General features: G+C 40.3%; 2 protein-coding genes across 12 annotated transcripts in view; one reads left to right on the top strand and one right to left on the bottom strand.

The window, feature by feature from the left end:
* Positions 1 to 20,784, top strand: part of PDE7A (phosphodiesterase 7A) — a 121,950-nt gene that overhangs the window by 96,789 nt on the left and 4,377 nt on the right. For 3 of the 11 annotated variants that reach the window (XR_008390816.1, XR_008390815.1, XR_008390824.1), the window contains exons 8-15: positions 2,673 to 2,804; positions 3,021 to 3,112; positions 5,631 to 5,775; positions 6,303 to 6,399; positions 7,028 to 7,108; positions 10,662 to 11,830; positions 13,549 to 18,105; positions 19,535 to 19,648. Coding sequence is in view for 1 of the 11 variants with exons in the window: in XM_037148949.2 (XP_037004844.2) it covers positions 2,673 to 2,804; positions 3,021 to 3,112; positions 5,631 to 5,775; positions 6,303 to 6,399; positions 7,028 to 7,108; positions 10,662 to 10,870 (756 nt within the window). In the remaining 10 variants the exon portion in view is untranslated. Of the gene's footprint in view, positions 1 to 2,672; positions 2,805 to 3,020; positions 3,113 to 5,630; positions 5,776 to 6,302; positions 6,400 to 7,027; positions 7,109 to 10,661; positions 12,485 to 13,548; positions 18,106 to 19,534; positions 19,649 to 20,784 lie in introns of those variants that run through there. The other 8 variants (XR_008390820.1, XR_008390821.1, XR_008390817.1 and 5 more) reach the window with 8 other exon arrangements.
* Positions 18,599 to 20,784, bottom strand: part of MTFR1 (mitochondrial fission regulator 1) — a 79,748-nt gene continuing 77,562 nt past the window's right edge. The window contains exon 8 of the mRNA XM_037148952.2: positions 18,599 to 20,221. Within this exon, the coding sequence (XP_037004847.1) occupies positions 20,153 to 20,221 (69 nt within the window). The 3' untranslated portion in view covers positions 18,599 to 20,152. The remainder of the gene's footprint in view (positions 20,222 to 20,784) is intronic.

Genomic DNA, 20,784 nt, shown 5'->3' on the forward strand with positions numbered 1-20,784 from the left:
AAAAAATTTTGCATGAGATGTGAGGTGTGAGCAGGCACATTGTCATGATGAACCTGCCAATCATCAGTTGTCTATAGCTGCAGCCTTCTGAATTATCCAAATAGTTTCCACGAGGGATGAACACAGAATTTGATGCAGATTTGCTGCTGTATTTGCTCAGTCATTTTGAATGCTATGGCCACACAGTACACATACTTACTTAGTGGTGTCTGCTGCCCCCACAGACGCATTCCAGTCCACTCTCCTTGGCTGCCAGTTTACTTCGATATTGCGCAAACCAATTTCATTACATTGACAATGGCTGGACTTTTTCTGGACAGACTTTGTAAGTGCGCACCTGGAGAATGGGTGACCGCCGAGAGACCAGGCGGATAAGGCCAAGCGAGGGCCAGGTCACAGAACTTCAAGCACTGTCAGGATACTTGGCCCTTACACTAAGCTCTTGAGGACAGGGACAGACCAGTCAGCTCAGTGCATGAAGAAGGAGCCACAGAAGGGAAAACCATTCTGGCTGTTGTATAAAAGTCAATCAGGCAAGAGCAGGAACATGAACACCAGTCCATGGTGGCTGTTTCAGCTTCCTTGAGAGAGCGTGGTGCCCTGAGCAAGGCAAACGCTTCGGGGAAGGAGGAAGGTAGGTGGTTTGTAAGATCTCTTGGGCATCAGAATGACTAGGACATGGTGTCCTGGTGCATTTGGGGAATGAAGCAGGAGTCGAAGACTCTGTTGGGCAGTTGAGTAGAAGGCGGAAGTCTTGTTGAGAGAGTGCAAGAAAAGGAGCCAGTTTGCGAGCAGGGCTGGCAAAGATGGTGACTTCCGTTTTGAATGTGTGGAGTTAAATGTGTTTGTGCGATAGCCGTGTAGATGTCTGTCTAGCAGAGAGTTGGGTAAAAGAGTCTGAAGTATAGGAAGAAATCAACTTTCCCTTCACAGAACTTTAAAAAATTCATTTGTTTCTTTTCATGTTTCTATGTTAATAATTCACTTCAATCTGTCTGAGATTATTTGATGTCACCTGTGATCATCTCTTTTTAAAGTCTAGTTCTGGACTGTTTGATTCTCCCAGGATGGTACATGTCTGTTCTCCTACCACATCCTCTCTGTTTTAGCTTTGATCAGAATATGACACTCTCGTGTATTGCTTAATACATTACTCGTTCAAACATATCCACAGCCCTGCCCACACGTTTGCGTGTTGGGGAGAGAGGTGGCTTCATGTGCAGCGAGCTCGTACTGCATGTCTCTGTTCTCCAGAGCAGTAAGCAGTGCTTCAAAAATCTGTATTTTTAAAATACTTCCCAAATCCTAAAGAGGAAATTACTTTCTTCACCAACTTTTCCCTCATTCATTGAGCTTCTCCATATATCAATTACAGGCAATACAAATATAAATAATAAATATTCGGTGCCTTCAGGCAGCTCACAGTTTTCTGGGGCATTCAAGCCCTTACACAGTGATTTTTGTTGTTGTTGTTTTGTTTTTTTTGTTTTTCAGACTAAGAAACACTTGACACATGGGATGGGAAAAGATTCATTCTGGCCTAGAAAGAAAACATTAAAATTTGAATCTAAATTTATTTATCTCACTTAAAAATTTTTCAATTTTCATGTTTGTTTATGTGCTGTATACGCTAGTTCAATGTCACAGTCTGTAAGTGTACTGATACTGGTGATACATGCTCACGTTTCTTTTTACTGCTAGGGCACAGGACCGTACAAGTTTAGAGGGCATTGACCCAGCGTGAGCTAAGTAAAAGCATGTTCTCCCGACTTTTATTATGGCCAGACCTGTGAAGAGCAGTAAGAACATAGTCATTGCTGGGGAAGGGGCTGCAGGTCAAGACTGGGGGTAAGCGGGTAGTCAGTGGAGTTGGGCCTCGGAAGATGAGAAGAAGCTGGCCAGGAAATGAGAAGTGATTCATGAAAAGCAGGCGATAGATATATCAAGGTGATCATTTCTTATCATTCAAGTGAAAGTAATAATGAGTATTGGGAGTAAAAGATATAATTAACCTCACTTTTTCTGACGTGAACATATCGTGTACACTGTTCTGAATGTACCCATCCACTGGGAGAGGATTTTATTAGACTCGACATTGACTTCTGCTCCGTGCTTACTCAGTAGAATCCTTAAACATTAGGACCTCAGAAATAGCGTTGCATTTTAGATTCTTAATTGAAATCCAATAAACAATTTGTGGTAAACACCCTCATTTGCAGGTCTTCTCCTGTATTGCACGCTTAAAAATTTAAGAGCACTTAACATGAGGTCTACCCTTGTATTACAATAAAATATCTTTTTAAATTCTCATAGGTCTTCTCTGTTTGGTAATGGGTAGGGAAATAAAAATACACAAACCTGTGTTTATTGTTTTAAAAAACGGTGTTTCTCAAAAAGATGGCTTATACTTTAACTGCCCTTGTAACTGGGCTTGTTGTTTAAAATGAAGCGGGGTAAGGCTGAGCTCTGTAAACTCCCTGTGGGCAGGGCCACCGTCACATGGTGCCCATCCCCAGTGCTGGCAGCGGCTTGGTGGCCTTAATGAACAGTCTGAAAACACAACGGGGGAGATACTGTCAGCACTGCCATTTGGGGCTAATTCAAAACTATTGCCATGGCATAGAGTCGATTTCAAATGCGTGTGTGACTAATTAGTCTTTCGTCAACTTCAGCTTGCCAACTCTGTGACTCCTTGGGATGTCTTGCTGAGCTTAATTGCAGCTGCAACTCATGATCTGGATCATCCCGGTGTTAATCAACCTTTCCTTATTAAAACTAACCATTACCTGGCAACTTTATACAAGGTCAGTGCAGTTTTATCATCACAGTTTAATATTTCATTTCTGAAAATGTTTCATGTTTTTAGGAAGTGAAAATGGTTAGCAAATTCTCAATGAATGTTAGAATTCTAACCATATTAATATTACTCCCAAATAATTCTTTATGTTCAAAAAAGAGATTTATTGCCATTAGATAACTCAGATATGCGTCTTTTTTTCTTTTTCTTTTTCTTTTGGTAGAATACCTCAGTACTGGAAAATCACCACTGGAGATCTGCAGTGGGATTATTGAGAGAGTCTGGTTTATTCTCACATATGTCATTAGAAAGCAGGTAGGTTGGATCCAGACAAATTTAATCTGTGAACTGTGAAAATTAAGTTGACAAAACAGTTTTATAAAGTTTTAAAGTTAAGATGTTTGGGTGTTCCACAATTTTCAGTTTTAAATTCAATGGGTAAATTATTTTATTTTATAAATTTATATCAAAATTTTAGTGATTTAAACCTATAGTACAGTTAGTAGTATATTTTTTAGTGAATTATTATGAAAGATCATCCCATGGATTTGAGTACTATAAAATTCACTCCAAATACACAATGGTTCAGTCACAGTTTGCTGCTTATTATATAAATAATATTACATATTTCCATTTTATGTTAATTCAAATAAAACCCTAAGTTCTAGGTATAAATGAGATAGAAAGTAAACATTTTCTATAAGAAATAGAGTCATTAAAAAACCTGTTTTGGGCCTGTGCCATTGTGGTTCGGGTAGTTGGAGCGTCAGCCCATACACCAAAGGCCTGTGGCTTTGATCCTGGCCAGGGCGTTTATGGGAAGCGGCCAGTGGATGTTTCCGTCCCACATCGATCTCTGTCTCTCTCTCAAATCAATAAACACATTTAAAAAACAAACGGAAGCTATTTTAGAAAGTTTCAGAACTGATAAATAAAAATAATGCTTTGTATCTTTGATAGCGTAGTTCTGAAGTCACTTCTAGAGCTCCAGGGAAGAAGAGAAAATACTAATTTTGTGGAGTAGATCATTTATTGTTAAGCAGGCCATTTGAGAGCCTAATAAAAAGCTTTAATGTAAATGAGTCCATTGTCTATAAACAGGCTTTAATAGTGAATGTCTCACAGAGAGAAGATGCACTTAAGAAAACCATGAAAATGGTTACATAACCCAAGTAATTCTAGGAAAAAGGTGAGGAATAAAAATGTTCGGGTGGCCCCGCCAGATGATAGCTCAGGTGGTTAGAAAGTTGTCCAGATCCCCCAAGGTTGTGGGTTCGATCTCTGGTCAGGGCACTTACAAGGATCAATCAACGAATGCATAAGTAAGTGGAACAACAAATCGATGTTTCTCTCTCTGTCTCTGTCAAATCAATAAATAAAAACTAAAAAATAGGTTTGGGTGTTAAAATTTAAGTTACTGTCATGGTTCTCTCCTTTTTCCCATTCATGAGTTAAAAATTTACATGTTTTGTGTAATGACCATAAGAAAAAAGCAGGACTTTTTAATTTTTAAAAAATCTTTATTCATGGATACCATATGAGATTATGACAATACTTCTGGTATGTAAACTTGTTCTTTGCTGAGTAGAAATATAAAAATTGCTTAAGCCATACAGTGTTTGTACATAGACATTATCTTGTTCTTGATTAACATAGATTAAAATGTTGGCTTTGTTATTCCCTTTATATCATGTTTTGCATTTGATGATTAACCCTGTTAAATTCTCAGATTTAATGTAAGTAAAAACTGAAAATAAGGACTACATAACAGCATTCTTTTGTTTTCTTATGTTTTTCCCAAAATATTCCATATTGTGAGCCTTTCTACCTATTGACAGCTCTTTACCTATCATTGTTCAAAGATGTTTTCTGTGGCCCACTGGAACAAAAGGCAGGGATTTTTTTTTATGTTTATTTCTGTTGTTACTTGTATCGAGACAGTTTTTTAAATTATCATGTTTTTATTTATATGAGTACCTTACCTTTTACCTTTCAGAAAATTTGGGTAGTCATTTAGAAAGTTGATTGATTCTTAAATATACATATACAACTATTCCACTACATATACAGCTATATACAACTATTGAACTATATATATTTGAATCTAAACTTTCTTAAACCATTTGGTAGAATTTTATCAGGATTTAATAAGGCATCTTAGTCAAAAGGTCTATAGGAATTAGTCGTTGGCTCTTTTTCCTCCATTTGAAACTTCCTTCCACCTTTCAGATCTCAGGCACCAAAAAGGAAAGCAAAGTCGTTTGCCTCTAACACATCCCAGCAAAGAATTTTCTCAAAAATTATACCAATTTTATGGTTTTTTTTAAAATTTTAGGCAAATAATTACACCTCAGCTAGAAAAATAAAGGCACTCTAACCTTCACCTGAGGACATGATTACTGATTTTAGAGACAAGGGGAAGGAGAAAGGCAGGGAGAGAAACAGCGATTGTGTGCCCCTCTCACGGGCCCTGACTGGGGACCGAACCCATGACCTAGATATGAGTCCTACCCAGGGACCAAACCTGCAACCTTTTGGTTTACGGGGGGACAGTCCAACCAACCGAGCCACACTGGCCAGGGCTATAAAGGTATTTTTTGGAGATGTTTGCATATTGGTATTTTTCTACAAACTTTCTTGGTCTTAGTTTTGATTATTATAGAGGGTTTTTTGACACATTCTTTAAAATTAATTTGTGATTAAAAGTTGAATGGCAGTTAGAATATATTAGGGCTCTATGAAGCTTCTGAATATTAAATTTAAGGGAAAAATCAAGAAATAACTGCTTAATTGAAAGTCTTGTATTTTCTCTTGTATATTTTTCCAACTCCAGGAAACAAATGGAGACTCAGATAGGTGCTTTGATACTAGCCACAGACATCAGTCGCCAAAACGAGTATCTGTCATTGTTTAGGTCCCATTTGGATAGAGGTGACTTATGCCTGGAAGATGCCAGACATAGGCATTTGGTTTTACAGGTAAAATGGGTTCTATTTCTAGGGTAAATTTTATGCAACTAGTAGAGTAAAAATGAAATATTCTAGTGTAGCGATGGGAGTGGTTAAACCTTGAGAAAGCTGGGGTCTCCTTCCTGGAAGAAGAGCCCGCCCCCGAGGAGAGCACCGTTGCTTTTGCATTACTCATACTTGAGATTTCTAACAAAAACCATGTTTGCAAATTAGGGTACCATCAGCTAGCAGCATTTTATTTTAATAAGTACTCACATCGTAAAAAATGACAGAATTGGCTGATTTCTTTGTAGCTTTATGGTTAATCCAGGACTTGTGCTCGGCTATACAGTCAGGTTCCCAGTCTTGCGGCATTTCTGGAGAAATCATGGTAGACCTAGTAGAATCATGAAATTAATATAGAAAATGAATTTTCTATTGCATAATTTTCTTTTTTATAAAGGTATTCTTTTTGCCACTGTTGGAGTAGATTTAAACTTAGTACAGTTGAAATTTTACTTTTTTTCTTAAAATAATTGTAATGTTTTGCTTGCTAGATGGCTTTAAAATGTGCTGATATTTGTAACCCGTGTCGGACCTGGGAACTGAGCAAGCAGTGGAGTGAGAAAGTAACAGAGGAATTCTTCCATCAAGGCAAGTTCCAGGACTGGGTGCTGATGAATCTGCCCAGTCCATATTTTAAGCAGTAACTCACACATTTATAGGAGTCCAGTGTTAGATATTGATATCTCTAGTGGCAGTTTACTATAGATGTACATGCACCCAGTGATGTATACATGGAGCATCTGTTCTGAAAATTAGTTTCTTGAAATCATCAGGTGTGCGTGCACGCATGTATGAGTGGACATGGGTCAGCTCGGACATTTCGCTGACCAGAAACATTTCCCTGACCTCACCCCTTTGTCCTGTGTGGAGGGCACGACCACATGAACACCTAAGACATTTTTGCGACTTAAAGCCAGCAGCCAAGGATCTTCATTTTATGCACCTTCTTTTTTAAGATTTAAATTAAAATGCTGACAGTGTTGAGGTAAAACACCTAGTAAAAGTTTTCCACCTCCTCCATTTAAAATAGGGTATCAGCTTGGCAACTTTTTCTGTATGTGAATAACGTAAAGAACTACCTTAGAAAATTTCCTCTCATGACAAATGTACCTTTTTCCTAAGGAATCCACAGGTGAGATGAAGGCTTTGATTATATACTTAACCAGTAGGCATGTTCCATGTTAATGGTTCCGTCTCTCCTTGTTTTTACGTCCAGGAGATATAGAGAAGAAGTATCAGCTGGGTGTGAGTCCATTTTGTGATCGTCAGACTGAGTCTGTCGCCAACATCCAGATCGGTAACTATATGTAGTTATAGCCTGGCTAACGACGTGCCACTGATTTCAACTTTGTCGAGAAAGAGAGATACACATTTGAAATACAAAGTATTAAAATTATGCTCATTTCTATTTTTTAAGTAATTAAAAATTTTTAACCTTGTTTTTCCCATTTTTGGCTCTTACAACTTATTCTCATTTGACTTTAGGTTGTAAAAAGCATAATTCTTTCAGAGGATGTAACAATAACTTTGTTTTTGTGGTAAAACTGGAATAATACAGTATTTGCCCATGTGGGAGCTTTTATGCATAATTCTAGGACTGCCATTTGAACGTGAAAAATGTGATCACTGAGCATGAATATGTATGAAGACCAGTTTGCACTGCTGCTTACTCGTATCACTGCCTCTCGGCTGAGTGTGGTTCCTGCACACCTTGCACAGGCCTCTTGAAATCTAGCCTCCACTTGTCTCCCCAGCAACTTGCCCTCATTTACCTAGGGCAGCGTGGGACCCCTCGGTGTCCTGCAAGTCCGCGCTGCTCCTTCACTCTCTGTGCCTCGCCAGTCCTCCCCTTCGGCCCCATAGACTCCTTTTGCTTGTCATGCCTCCAAAAGCCGCCTTCACTTAGTCCTCTCCTGGCTCCCAGGTCCTTTCTGGCCCCAGCAATGTATCCCTGAAGTCAGCGCTGCACCTGGGAGCAGCAGGCGCTTGAGAACCACTTGTTGAGTGAACGGTACTGGGGAGAGAAAGCATAATGAAGTTGCTATGAAGGGACACTGTGCAGCTTATTACAGAAGAGCCCAGGAAAGACTGACAAGGGTCGAGTGCGTGGGGGCTTGAGTGTAAAGTGGGGGAGAGTGGGGAGTAACTCGGCAGGGTATCGAGTGATGACTGTTACTTCGAGTAGATGGTGTTGAGCAGAGAGCCTTTGAAAATTGGGTGGAACATAGTGAGATGTGCACACAAACTTCAGAGATAAAGTTTCTAGAAATTCAATATCATGCCACACAATACTGTGGCATGATACTCTGAAAAGAGGCCTGTGCTGTAGGTTCAGAAATTCAGAAACGTAACTCTTACTGTAATCGCAAAAGCGATGCATGTGGAAAATATGGTGATCACTGCCCTGGCTGCAGAGGGGAACGTGGGGAAGTGTCGGGTGGGAAGAGTGTGACACAGACGTGGTTTGGAGCCCAGAATCCCCCTGGACTGGCTGGGAAAGCTGCCGAGGTTCACAGAAGGATAAGACACGACGAGATGTGCTCTGCCCTGATTCTCAAGTAGAATATATTCAAATGTCAAAGAATGGATTAAGTACAGGCAGAAGGGGATTGAAGCTAGGCGAAAGAGTAGTAAACCCATTCCAGCTACTTTAAATGTCTTTGCCTGAGCAAACTGCTGCCTAGATTAATGGACCTGCAAGTGAGGTTTTTTTAATTGCAGTATTTAAAATGGAAATGTAGAAGCTAGATGCCTTAAACTGTTCACCTCGGTCTGTGTATCTTGTCAGTGTTGGAAAGTTCTAGAATGGATTATCAGAAGGACATGATCATAGTTGACATGTACTGATTCCTCACAACCAAGTACTGCTGGTATTCTCTTTTTCAGATAGTTTTTTGGCCAGTTACGGTTAACGGGTGTTGGTCTTTCTGATATCAAATCGCAGGTAAAAGGGGGCTGGAAAGGTTCTATTTCTAAGGTAAATCAGGCGATAGAGTAACGTCGTGCTGAGCAGTGATTACTCAGAACCAGCAGAGTAAGTAGAAGTCATGTTTATTGGTTGATTTTTTAGAAAAGAAGGGAAGGAGAGAAATGTCGGTTTGTTGTTGTTCATATTCATTCATTCATTGGTTGATTCTTGCATGTGCCCTGAGCGGCAGTGGGACCCGCAACCCTGGCATAACAGACACCGCTCTGACCAACTGAGCTACTTGGCCGGAGCAAAGTCATGTTTCCTTCTTTGATAGGAGTACTAGTTTTGTTGAACAGGAGTATCACACATTGGTAAGAGCAAGGCGCTTGGCAGCGTTTGGCAAGGTGCTGGGACCTGTGGCGGGGAGCTCGAGCACAGGGGCTGGTGCGGCTCAGCGGATCCACTGGGGGCTGGGCAGCCGTTGGAGTCTGTGTGGCTCTGACCATGGCCCTGGCCTAGTCACTTTTTCAGGTACTTAAGACCTAAAAGAAATCTTAGGTTAACATAGAGCCAGAAGTGATAGTTAATTTGTTAGATGTTAGATGGGAGAATCAAATAAAAGGAGTCACATAAAACTTACTGATAGTGAGGTTCTACATTTGGGTACAAAACTCCCACTGCTCATGCTTTAGTTGTGGCACCTAGAAAAGCCAGGACTTTGGGTGGCTGCTCCAGCCTGGCATTGGTATGGGGATGGCTTCCAAGGAGCTGCTGCATTTGACTGCCCTGGCGACATTTTTCTGTTTGTCCTCCGCCGAACGTGGATCTGTCCCAGGCCACCCTAGAACAGTGCTGGTTCTCAGCTAATGCCTGTGGAGGGAATGGAAGAGATGAAAGAAAGCATTGCTTCTGATACCCTGACTACTATTTCAGGTTCCGTAGTTTGTACACTTAAAAACCCTGGCCGTCAGACCGGGGTGACCCGACCGCAAGGAGCGGGCGCCTGCTGCTTTCATCGAAGCGGGTCTGTCGGCCGAGTGGAAGCTGTGTCGTCTGTGGTCACCAGAGCTTCTGCTGCAAAGAAAAGGTTTTGGAGATGAAGAAATTCGAGTTTATACAACCAGTGATAGAATTTGAATGTACATTTTTCCTGTCTTTGACAGATCAAAAGTTAGGAAGATAACATCGTTTCTCCTAATGTATACAATTTCATTGGTGAGGTGTTGTCTGTGAGGCTTCTGTCCACTCTGTGTAAGGTACTTTGTGATGTTAGATCAGATGTAATGTGCCTTGAGGGCTGCGTAAAGGTGCACGCAGTCCTGAAATTACTCCTTTTTCTTTTCTGTGAATTAAGGGAGATCAATGTGTGAGTTGTTTACAAAGTGGGACCCTGGTACACTTATGCTGTTCACATTAATAGTTGTTTTAACTAATTTCTGGTCTGTCGAAACTCATATTTTTGTCAAGAGTTTTGGCTTATAAATTTTCAATTAAATACTGAAAATTACTGTGGTCCTGACCAGGTGTGAAGATTACGATCCCTGACGTACAGAGAGGGACATCACCCCAGCTTCTCTTCAATTCACATGTGCCCCCACAGTTCTGGGGTAGACCCCCTTTTAGCCTCCAGCTGTCTCTCAAATTCTGTTACGCGCCACTGTCCTCAGAGTGGGTACGGCCGCTCTGTGTTTGCTGAAATAAAGGACCTGGTTGTGCAGCAAAGAGGGATGATGAGAAAAGATTTGATGTGTTTGTCAGTACACCTGTGAGTAATTTGAGAAATAGCATCTTCAGAGATTTGTTCACGTACACCCACATTAGAATCTTTAGAAAACTAAGGTTTAGGTAATTTTGGAATAGGACTTGAGAGTAAACACTGTAGAGCCATTGTAAAGATAAAGAGAACATACGTTGATACCGTTTTTCTGATTTCCTTAAGGTTTCATGACTTACCTAGTGGAGCCTTTGTTCACCGAATGGGCCAGGTTTTCCGACAGCAGGCTGTCGCAGACGATGCTGGGCCACGTGGGGCTGAATAAAGCCAGCTGGAAGGGGCTGCAGAGAGAGCAGTCCAGCGGCGAGGACACGGAAGCTGCGTTCGAGGAGTTGAACTCACAGTTATTACCTCAGGAAAACCGGTTGTCCTGACCGCAGTCAGTGCGGCAGCCTGCCTCCGGAGGCTCTCGGAAATGTGAAATGGGGGCTTGAGGTGAGAGAACTTACTCCCGACCGCCAAGGTTTCCGAGTGAATGACGCCAGCATTATTTATGTCCAGGATCTCCTGTTGGATCATTTGAACCCACTTTTTAATCATAAGACCTGAACATACAGCAATATGGATTTGGCTCTCACGTGAAACCTTGCGTCTGCAAAGCCCGGCAGGAGTGAATCTGGAAGGAATAACAAAGGAAGTTGTGAGGAGTGCCACGTGCTTCTCGAAGCATATATTCTTCGAACCATGAAACTTGAACTGAATCTTTCAGCAGAAATCTCTTGGAATTTAACCAGTCCGATGCCACATTGTGTATCTGCACCTTCCACTAAGTTCTCGCTGACAGATGGGGAATGTGAAGTGCCCAGCCTCTGCTGCCTCCGGCAAGACTCGATGTTTACAAACCAACTCTGAGATACTGCTTCTGAATTTGCCTTGGAGCACAATAGTGAAGGAACCACTAAGAATTTTGTAGATCAAACTTTCAACTGCAGCTCCTTCCCCCCCAGTTTGCCTTTTTTCTTCTTTGGATGCCACCAAAGCCTCCCCTTTGCTATAGTTTGATTTTGTGCACTGGAAACTGTGCATTATCCCAGAATACCGCCAAGCTTTCCCTCCAGTGCTGTTTGGCAGTGCGATTTTTTTAAACTCTTGGTTTTTAATTTGGGGCGGGAGGGGAAGAACACCAATGTCCTAGCTGTATTATGATTCTGCAGTGAAGACATTGCATGTTGTTTTCACTACTGTACACTTGACCTGCACATGCAAGAAAAGGTGGAATGTTTAAAACACCATAATCAGCTCAGGGTATTTGCCAATCTGAAATAAAGTGGGATGGGGAAGTGTGTCCTTCAGAGCAAGGGTCCTAAAGTCCCTTTCGCTGCAGTGAGTGAGAGGTATGTTGTGTGTGAGTGGCCGGATGTATGTTTGTGTGCATGTTTGTGCATGTGTGACTGTGCATGTGTTCTATTTATCCATGTGGGAAAGGATTGGATATGTAAGCTTTTATTTATTATTTTGGAATGTGACGTAATGAGCAGCCACACTTGGGGGAGGGGAAGGTGGGGAAGCTGTACAGATGCTCCAGTTGCCTTAAACTATGCACAAAGCTAAGTGACCAAACTTACTGTTTTGATTTGAAAAAAGTACATTGTTTTCTTGTCTCCCTCCCTCCCCATCCCCTGCCTTTGGATGAAATGATACCCTCTGATGGGCCTTTTGATGTGAACAGATGTTTTGTAGGACAAAATCTAAGGACTAATTTTAAACTTAAAACATTCCACTTTTGTAATTCGTTTTAAATTGTTTTATGTATAGTAAGCACAACTGTAATCTAGTTTTAAGAGAAACCAGTGCTTTCCTTTTAGTTCAATTGTATTTCCCTTGTTACTGTAAAAGACTGTTTATTAATTATGTTTACAGTTTGTTGCAACAGCCATTTTCTTGGGAGAAAGCTTGAGTGTAAAGCCATTTGTAAAAGGCTTTGCCATACTCATTTTAATATGTGCCTGTTGCTGTTAACTTTTGATAAATAAAAACCTATCTTTTCACATTTTTATCTTTGATATTTACCTTATAATTAACCGTTTGGAAATCATAATGCTAAATTTCTAGGAAATCAAAGATGTAGCTTTTTGACTGTAGCATTCACTTACCAGATATGTATTTGGGCAAAGCTGGGTGCAGGCACAGTGCTTTGGGGTGACCTGCACCTCACCAGCCAGCAGGCCGACCCCCTGGTTACGTAGTTTGCTCAAAGGTCAGCTGTGAGCCCAGGCCTCTCGACCCCACAGCCTTTTGTCCCCACAGATGTAAATTGCGCAAGACTCAGCACCTCTTGCAAGTACTAGGGTATTATTTGTATTGGCCTTTTTTAAGTAATAAGAAACAGCCACTTAATTCTACTTGATTGATACTGATATAAGAAAGGTACCACTGGGCCTCTTCTGTATCTTCCCAACTCCAATTCATTAGAAGGGATGCAGTGCAGACTTTAAAATCAAACATTGTCAGTGCTGGCATAGAAGAGTGACGTCCAGTAGAAATGTAATGCTAGCCACGAAAGTGATTTTCAAGTTACTAGTAGCCACATTTAAAAAAGGAAAATTCCATTTATTCTGATTATATATATATATATATATATATATATATATGCTTCCTCATTTCAATATGTAGTCATTGTAAAAAGCAATTGAGATGTTTTTTTTTTTGGTACAAGTCTTTGGAATGTGGTATGCATTTTACACTTAACAGCTCATCTCAAGTTATACTGGCCACATTTCAACTGCCAGTGTCCACATGTGGCTCGTGGCTACCATACTGGACGGTGTGGGTACATTAGTCTGATGGTAGCAGAGCTGAGTGTTCCTGGGGAAAGTCAGCTGCCCCTTATATGAGGTGGCTTCACTTTGGCAAATTGGATGCATCCAAAGTCTGATAAAAATTTTTGCATAGACCAAGTGAGCTTCATAGACCAAGGGTGTCAGCCCATGGAGTGTGGAACGATATCATAGGAAACTCACATTAACAGGGCTCACAGTAACTGATGTGTTTAAAAAGTTAATGTTTAGATTTACAATGGGTAATATAACTGTCAATCATTCTCTCCCTTTAGGCAGATCTTGGCAGATCTTCAGCTGGTTACTTGGTGAGCATGGAGTCTGAGCAAGGGAAGCAAGTTGCCTCATGCGTCCATTTCCCCGTGGGCCATACCTGCTGATATTCATGTTTATGGAGCAGGGCTCCCTCTGCCCATGGACGATGCTAGAGGGTCTCTGCCGGTAGCTGCTTCTCCACGTCAGCTTCTGAGTGGCACTTCCAGTAGATATGTCAGTACCTTCATCCTTGTCTTGACTGAACTGGCCTGGGCTCCATCTGCCTCGGTCTGGTTGATTGCTTCTGCTCTGATCTACTATTTCTTATTGATAGTCAAAGGATTGTCTTATTTCCATTCTCAGGGGGGAGACTCCTCAGGTTGCTCCCATTTCCTGCCTAACACATAGAACACACCCATTGAACTGTTTTGTTTTGTTTTTTTGTTACGTATATGTGGGAATCACTGTCTATAGCTCTGCTTTTTGACTATATGAGGGGGGGACCCAAAAAAAACCAGAATTTATAAAAATTATGTATTTATTCTTCTATGTTTAAACCTCAGTCACCTTCAAAGTACTCTCCATGTGATGCAATACACCTATCAAGACTTTTTCCCCACTGCTCAAAACTTTTTGAACTTGTCAATTTTGATGCCTTTTTGTGCTTTTGCCATTTTTTGTTTTATTTCTTCCATATTGGCAAAACATTTCCCTTTGAGGGCTTTCTTCATCTGGGGAAACAAAGTCACTCGGGATGAGAGTGGGTGAATAAAGAGGGTGGGGAACTGGGGTCAAGTAGTTTTTAGTCACAAACTGAATTTATCACCCATCATGAAACAGGCTAACACTGTGAAAGTCTTCAAAAAAAATCCAGTGAAGCTGAATGCATCCTCTCACAACACCACCAGCTCGTACATTGACACAGACGGGTTCCTAGGACACTCACCGAGCAGGGGAAGCCTGTGCTACAAGGGGCCTGCCCTGCAGAGATAATTCCAGTTTTTGTTGGGTCCCCCACCTCATATTCCTTGAACTTTAATTTTCTAGAAATAATTGAGGAAACAGTGAAATAATTTAGAAGACCGCATTTAAAATAAGTAATTAGATATGGAACAGAATGCCAAATTTTGAAGATACAACAGGAGACTTCAAAGAATTGTTGAGCATGAGCAGCCCATTGGAGCTGTAGCCCCAACTCTTCAGTCGTAGGGGGTTATCTCCTCTGCTTGGGGGTAAAGGTCCTTGGGGAGAAAATTTTGGCAAGCCTTAATGAAAAAAATCTGATTCCTGGTCAATATTTGTACCTTTGTAAATGTGATGGTTCACAATGACTCTATGTATAAAATAAGTAAATATTTTATGTCCTTTGCAAACCTGGGAAATATATCTGTACCTGACATACAGGTTTAGAGGTGCTAGTAATTCTTTGAAGATTCCTATAACAGTCTTTTTCCAAAATGTTTTCTTGGCTCTTAAAGCTTTCAGTTTTCTTAAAACTTTTACATTAGAGGTTTACAATGTTTTCATGTATATTTTTTAAAATGTATATTTTGTTTAAATCCCCACCCAATCAGTATCTTCTGCTTGGGAAAATAGATATGACTGACAGCCACTATGCATTCAGTAATCATTTTAAACAAAGGTGCGTATTAAAACACCATAGTATAAGCATACATTTGAAGCATAAGAAGATTGTATGGATATGCGTAAAAGTTAGTCTGAGCCATTTCTTACTTGCTAAGGATCTACAGACAACCTGTGTCTTTTGGAAGGCCCCCTAACGGTCCATGGTGGAATGGCCATTCTTGGGGGCGAGCTGACTGGTGGGGTGGGGTGGGGAGGGGACACAGGTCTCCTTGTCTCATTTTCAGCATAGACTAGCATAAACTGGGCCATCAATATGTGGTTGTTGAACAAGTAACTTGGTGTTTTAATTTTATGTTTTCCTTTTTAGCTATTTATCATAAGAGAAATTATACTGAAACTAGTCTGTTTATGCTGAAGTTATGTGGTAAGCAATACCCGAGTTCCTGTTGTGTGCAGAGCACTGCGCTGGATGTAATAAAGGTATTAAAAATTTCAAGACATGGCCTCTGTTTTCAAAATGTTTGGGTGACCAAATGATGTGTGAAGTGTTATTCAATATGGCAGGCTTCTGTATTGTACACAATGAATGTAAGGTGTTGGGGTGTTTAGAATGAATGATTTAGTTCATTAATTTGCTTCCATGTTGTCAGCTGTTCCCAATGCTTTTTAATGCATTTTTCATTTACTGAATTCTTCAGCTCGATTTTACTGCTTTGTTTCAGTCTCTTTAGTAAAGTGCTCCTGTTCCTTAATTTTATCCCTGAGCCATTGAACTGCCTAAAGTTTCTTGGATCTCATTTTTTCATGATTTTGAGTTTATGAATTGTTTTCCTTGTGTTACTTTGGTTGTTCATGTGATTGAGGTGTTGGTGCGTTTGAAGTAGTGAGCACCTTATTTCAAGATGACAGAGGTCTTTCATCTGTTTTTGCGCTGTGTGGAGCACGAGCTTGTTTTCTCTTACCTGTGCTACTTGTGCCCCGGCAGTGATGGCGTGGTGTCCCTACTGTGGTGGGGTTGCCTGGGTCTCAGGGCACTGCCGCTGTAGTGGGAGAATATGGCGGGTGGGGGGAGCCAGGTTTCCCCTACTCACCCTCCCCGGGCCATGGTGTGGGCACTGTGCCCTTCCTTCCCACCATCCTGCCTCCCCTGTGCAGTAATGTGTGGACCTCTCAGGCTTGCTAGTGTTGAGCAGAGGAAACTTTGTTGGGTTACAGATGTCCAAATGGTGTAAATTTAAGGGGATACAAAGGGCTCTTCTCCACCATGATGCTAAGATTGTATGAGATTCTTGAGCATAAATTTCAAGCGCTTATTGTTGAGCCATAATCAGAAGGCTGCATGATATTCCTTTATTCTACCTGAAATTCATGTTATTTATCTGAACTTTTCAAAGGAAGTAGTATCCTTGGCTGCCGGAAGCAGAACCTGCAGTTTGGTCATTCTGTGATGCAGCTCATTACTGCATCTGCTTACTTTACCCACACTCCTCCTTTTTAGTCGTGGGTCCTTGGGCAAGCTACCTAATCTTTTGAGGGGCTTCCTAAACTGTAAAATGTGTTTCTTAAAAGTAAAATAATGTATTGACACACAGGCACATGCCAAATCAATGCCCTAATTCATTTCCTCATAATCCGTTGAGTATAAACTCTTCAGGGACACAGTTGTACTTCCCACCATCCTTAGTTGAGCTCCAGGTACCAGCTGCTCCCCTTTGTTCGGGTTTCCTGTTCAAATTCTGAGGGAAACTCTCATGGGACCAGCTTATCAAGGCTGTGTCCCTGGTCAAACACCAGTCTGAGCATTACCAGGTGTTCCTTGTAGAAGGGAAGGCAGAAGTTCAGATGCTGCTGTTTGCCTTAGAGTTGGGTTAAGAAGTATTCAGATAACTAACCCTGAGATCAGTCTCTTGTACCCCCCCCACCCGTGTTGCCAACACCCACATTTCAGATGACAACCCAACCACAGTAGTTCTCACCCTTTGATAAAAAGCACACCTGACCAATGAATAGGGACGGCCATTAGGCAACATCAACAGCAGGCTTTTCATAACCTCCAGTAAAAATCTTGTTATGAAGAGTTTGGCCTTTCTCCCCAAATTAAGGCTTCTCCAGCCAGGAAGAAAGCAATTATGAGGGACAGCCCTATAATAGCCATGGTGCTTTTTTTTATTATTTACCTTCCCTGAGGAGGTCTGATTTACACTTGACTCTTATGGAAGGAGCGCTTTGTGACCTTTAGAACAGGCTGCAGAAGCTACCAGAGGAGAAGTTTAGAAAGCTCCAGCTGTAGGAACACTGAGGCATCTGGCACAGGGGAAGTGTGCTCGACAGTCTCACAGGGAGACATGGGTGATTTCTGGGTCCTGATTTGGTCAGGCTGTTTTTATCATCCTATGTGTTCTCTAGTGACTTCACTAGTACCAGGGAAGAACTAGCCTGCTTACGGGTTTTATCAGGAAAAACTAAAAAGAATGTTAAAAAATAGGGTTAGTGAGATAGCTCAGAAGAATGCTGAATCTCTAGGATGAGAAAGGGAAAGGACTCAAGAATGGCTGGAAGTTCATGAGAAATGAACTGTGACAACAGGCATAACTGATACTGTCATTAAACCAAGTGTCTCATTCTGCCTGGACAATCCCAGAGCTGACTTTATCGGGTTAACGCCTCAAAGTCTAAACTTCCACCGGCCAGATTCTCACCTAGAGAGAACATCTATTTTTGGTAAGTTATCAGGAGAGATGGTTTTTCCCAAGTATTTGTTTTTGGTAGTTGTCCCCTAATGTTATCTTCTTTACCACTTACATATAGGAATTCTTAATACAGCAAAAAGAATAAGTTCGTCTGCAGAAGAGCTTGTGACTAGGGAGACAACCAGAACTAAAGACGGCAAGTCCTACTGCTCTACCCTAAGCCTGTGCAGGTGCCAGGGACCAACCACATATAGGAGAAATCCACCGACTGGAAACTACAGTGACCACATATGAAATGATGTAAGAAATAACTCATTTACCACTCTACTTACTGTTCACAGAATGTGTTCAAAATCATTATTTCATTTAATCTTCAACACTTTTTTGAGCTGAGCATTCTTCCATTTTAAAAACAGGTGTGACTTGGCCAGGATCACATAAACGGATTGTGTATAACTCCCAAGTCCAGTGTCCTCTGACTCATACTAGGTATATATATACAGTAAGTCCCTGGATTAGTCAGAATCACAGTAGGCAAAACATTACATTAGCTCTTTAACTTTTTAAACCTCAGCTATAAAATGCAGAGTTAAACTGTTTTTAAGATCTTGCACTTCTGGTGTATTGTGTTGGAAAGAGAGAACCAGAAACTGAATGAGATGGGTATAGGGGAAGAGAAAAGATTTCACCAGTCCCAGTAGTAGAGTGAGTACAGGCTTCCAGACTTGGCAAAGTCATCCCAAGTGACCACCCTTCTGTTTTAACGCCGAAGTCCCATGAAGAGAAAGGTGAATGAGAGGCAATATAATTTATTTTAAGGAATACATTTCCATTTGAAAACTGTAGAAAGCAAGTTACTCTTAAGTTATGTGAGCAATAAAAAAACCCCACATACAGGCTTTATGGTCCAAGGATAATTAAAGTTTGCTTTATTTCTAAATAGTAACTTCCTTATATTGGAGTACTGATCAGAATTCAATACAAATGTAAATTTCTTAGGCAGTCAAAATATGTCTGGTAACTTCAAAGGCAGAATTTTTTAAACCATGTAAAACAATTATAAACAATGTACATCAACAGCATGTGTAAAATAAGCCACAGTTCAAATTTAAGCTGAACAACTAAACCATGTAAAGTACCTCAACTAATATTTGCTAACATCTAGAACATTGCACGTATTTTCAATAACTTAAAAGGTCTGCCTATTATTCTCCCATTCACCAGAGGAAACAACTTTTTAAAATTAGATTTAAATAATAAATCCTACCATTTACTCATGGAAGGAGATTCTGGCTTTAACTAGAGTTGAGGTTAACAGAAATGAAGATCATGAAGGTTTATCAAGTATTTAAAAATTATCTCAGCAATTCATCAGAGGCCCTGGCTAGAGAAGAAAGGCAGTTTTCCGCTTTTTAATAATAGCTAAGGTTTATGTTGCATAATATGATTCAACAAAACAGCATTCTGGCCAATGATCAACACCTGATAGGAAAATTTTCACCTATTCGGTGTTCCATTTTAAAGCTACTATTTTTGACCAATATTAAAACAGTTTAAACTCCATTATGCCTACAATTTCCAGAAGTATTAACTTAGCAAACAAGTCATTTTTATGATGCCATTTATTAAATTGAAAGAAAAACATGTTACTTTCTGATTTTTCCTTACAAACAGATTTAATTCAATTCTTTGATTCCTCCCTATTTGAAAACTACATTTTCTTCCTCAGACTGGATGGCACTGAGGTGACTTCCCTTTTTAAAGGAAAGCCTTACGGAATTTTAGCAAACCCCATCTCCGAGGAAATGTGAGAGAAAAATCTAAGATAAAAGTTCTGTTCAAGGTAAGACGATTCCAATCTCAAATATTTCATTCCAACAACTGTGTTAGGCCAGCTCTTCCGTCATTGAATAGTAAACGAATTGCTGAAAACAAGTAACAGTGCCCTCATTATACAATTTTACATAGACTGCTTTATGTCCAAATATACGCATATAGAAAGAACACTTGTACAAATTAGTGTTAAGAGTTAAAAACGCCTATCTACAAATGTCCTTTCTTCATTGTAAGATCTATATAATTATTTTCAAAACTGGGAATCTAAACATCCTGACTACACATTAAAAACATGTCAGAATAAAGTATGTTCTGGAAAACTTCAGAACTGACCTTCGGATAAAAAGCAAACAAACTTAAGAGTGCTTTTGCTATTGCTTAATCCTGTGTTATATTTAAAAGGAAACTACTGAATACTAAATTCAGATATTTACTAGATAGTGTTGATTTCCACTAGCCAAACAGCCCTAACGAACCAACAGGGGAATCAGGTTTCTCAGGTCCTTGTCTATTAGGAATCTGAAACATTTTCAATTAAAGCCTTCATTTTTCCTGTAGACTTCAACATGTGTGGCCCAAACTAGAAAAGAAACAAACAAAAGATATTGGTTTTATATCATATAACAGCAATGATATATCCCTTCCCAAACATGCATCAAAGGGCTCTTATGTCCTATATGAAATATAAAAAAAAATCAAGAAGCCAGATATTAAAGATTTTAATGGATGGACAGGTTGTTGTAAGTATAATAATAGAACAAAAGGCAGAGGTAACCAAATTGCTTCCTAGAAAACTACAGTCACCTTAACTTGGTCATTTTACTTCTGTGAGTAAAAGAAGAAAGTACCACAAAGTTTCCTTTTCAGTATCTAAAGAGTTTCAAAGATGCTAGAATTTCTAAGATACATGGCACTCTGGAATAGATAAGCACATGTCCCCCACGACAGTAAATTGAATAAAAGGAATGTAGGAAGTAAGAACTGAGATTTCATGGAAGCCCCTATCTCCATCTGAGACAGCACACACACCCTGCAAAAGCCCAGGTCAATTCTCACCCTCTTCAGAAGACTTTCAGAGGGCGCCCCAAGCGAAAATGATCTTTTGTTCACTTTAAATTTCTGTATCACAACATATAGTCAAGT

This window comes from Artibeus jamaicensis, unplaced genomic scaffold, assembly GCF_021234435.1.
Source record: "Artibeus jamaicensis isolate MK-2021 breed Jamaican fruit bat unplaced genomic scaffold, CSHL_Jam_final scaffold_916, whole genome shotgun sequence".
Taxonomy (NCBI): domain Eukaryota; kingdom Metazoa; phylum Chordata; class Mammalia; order Chiroptera; family Phyllostomidae; genus Artibeus; species Artibeus jamaicensis.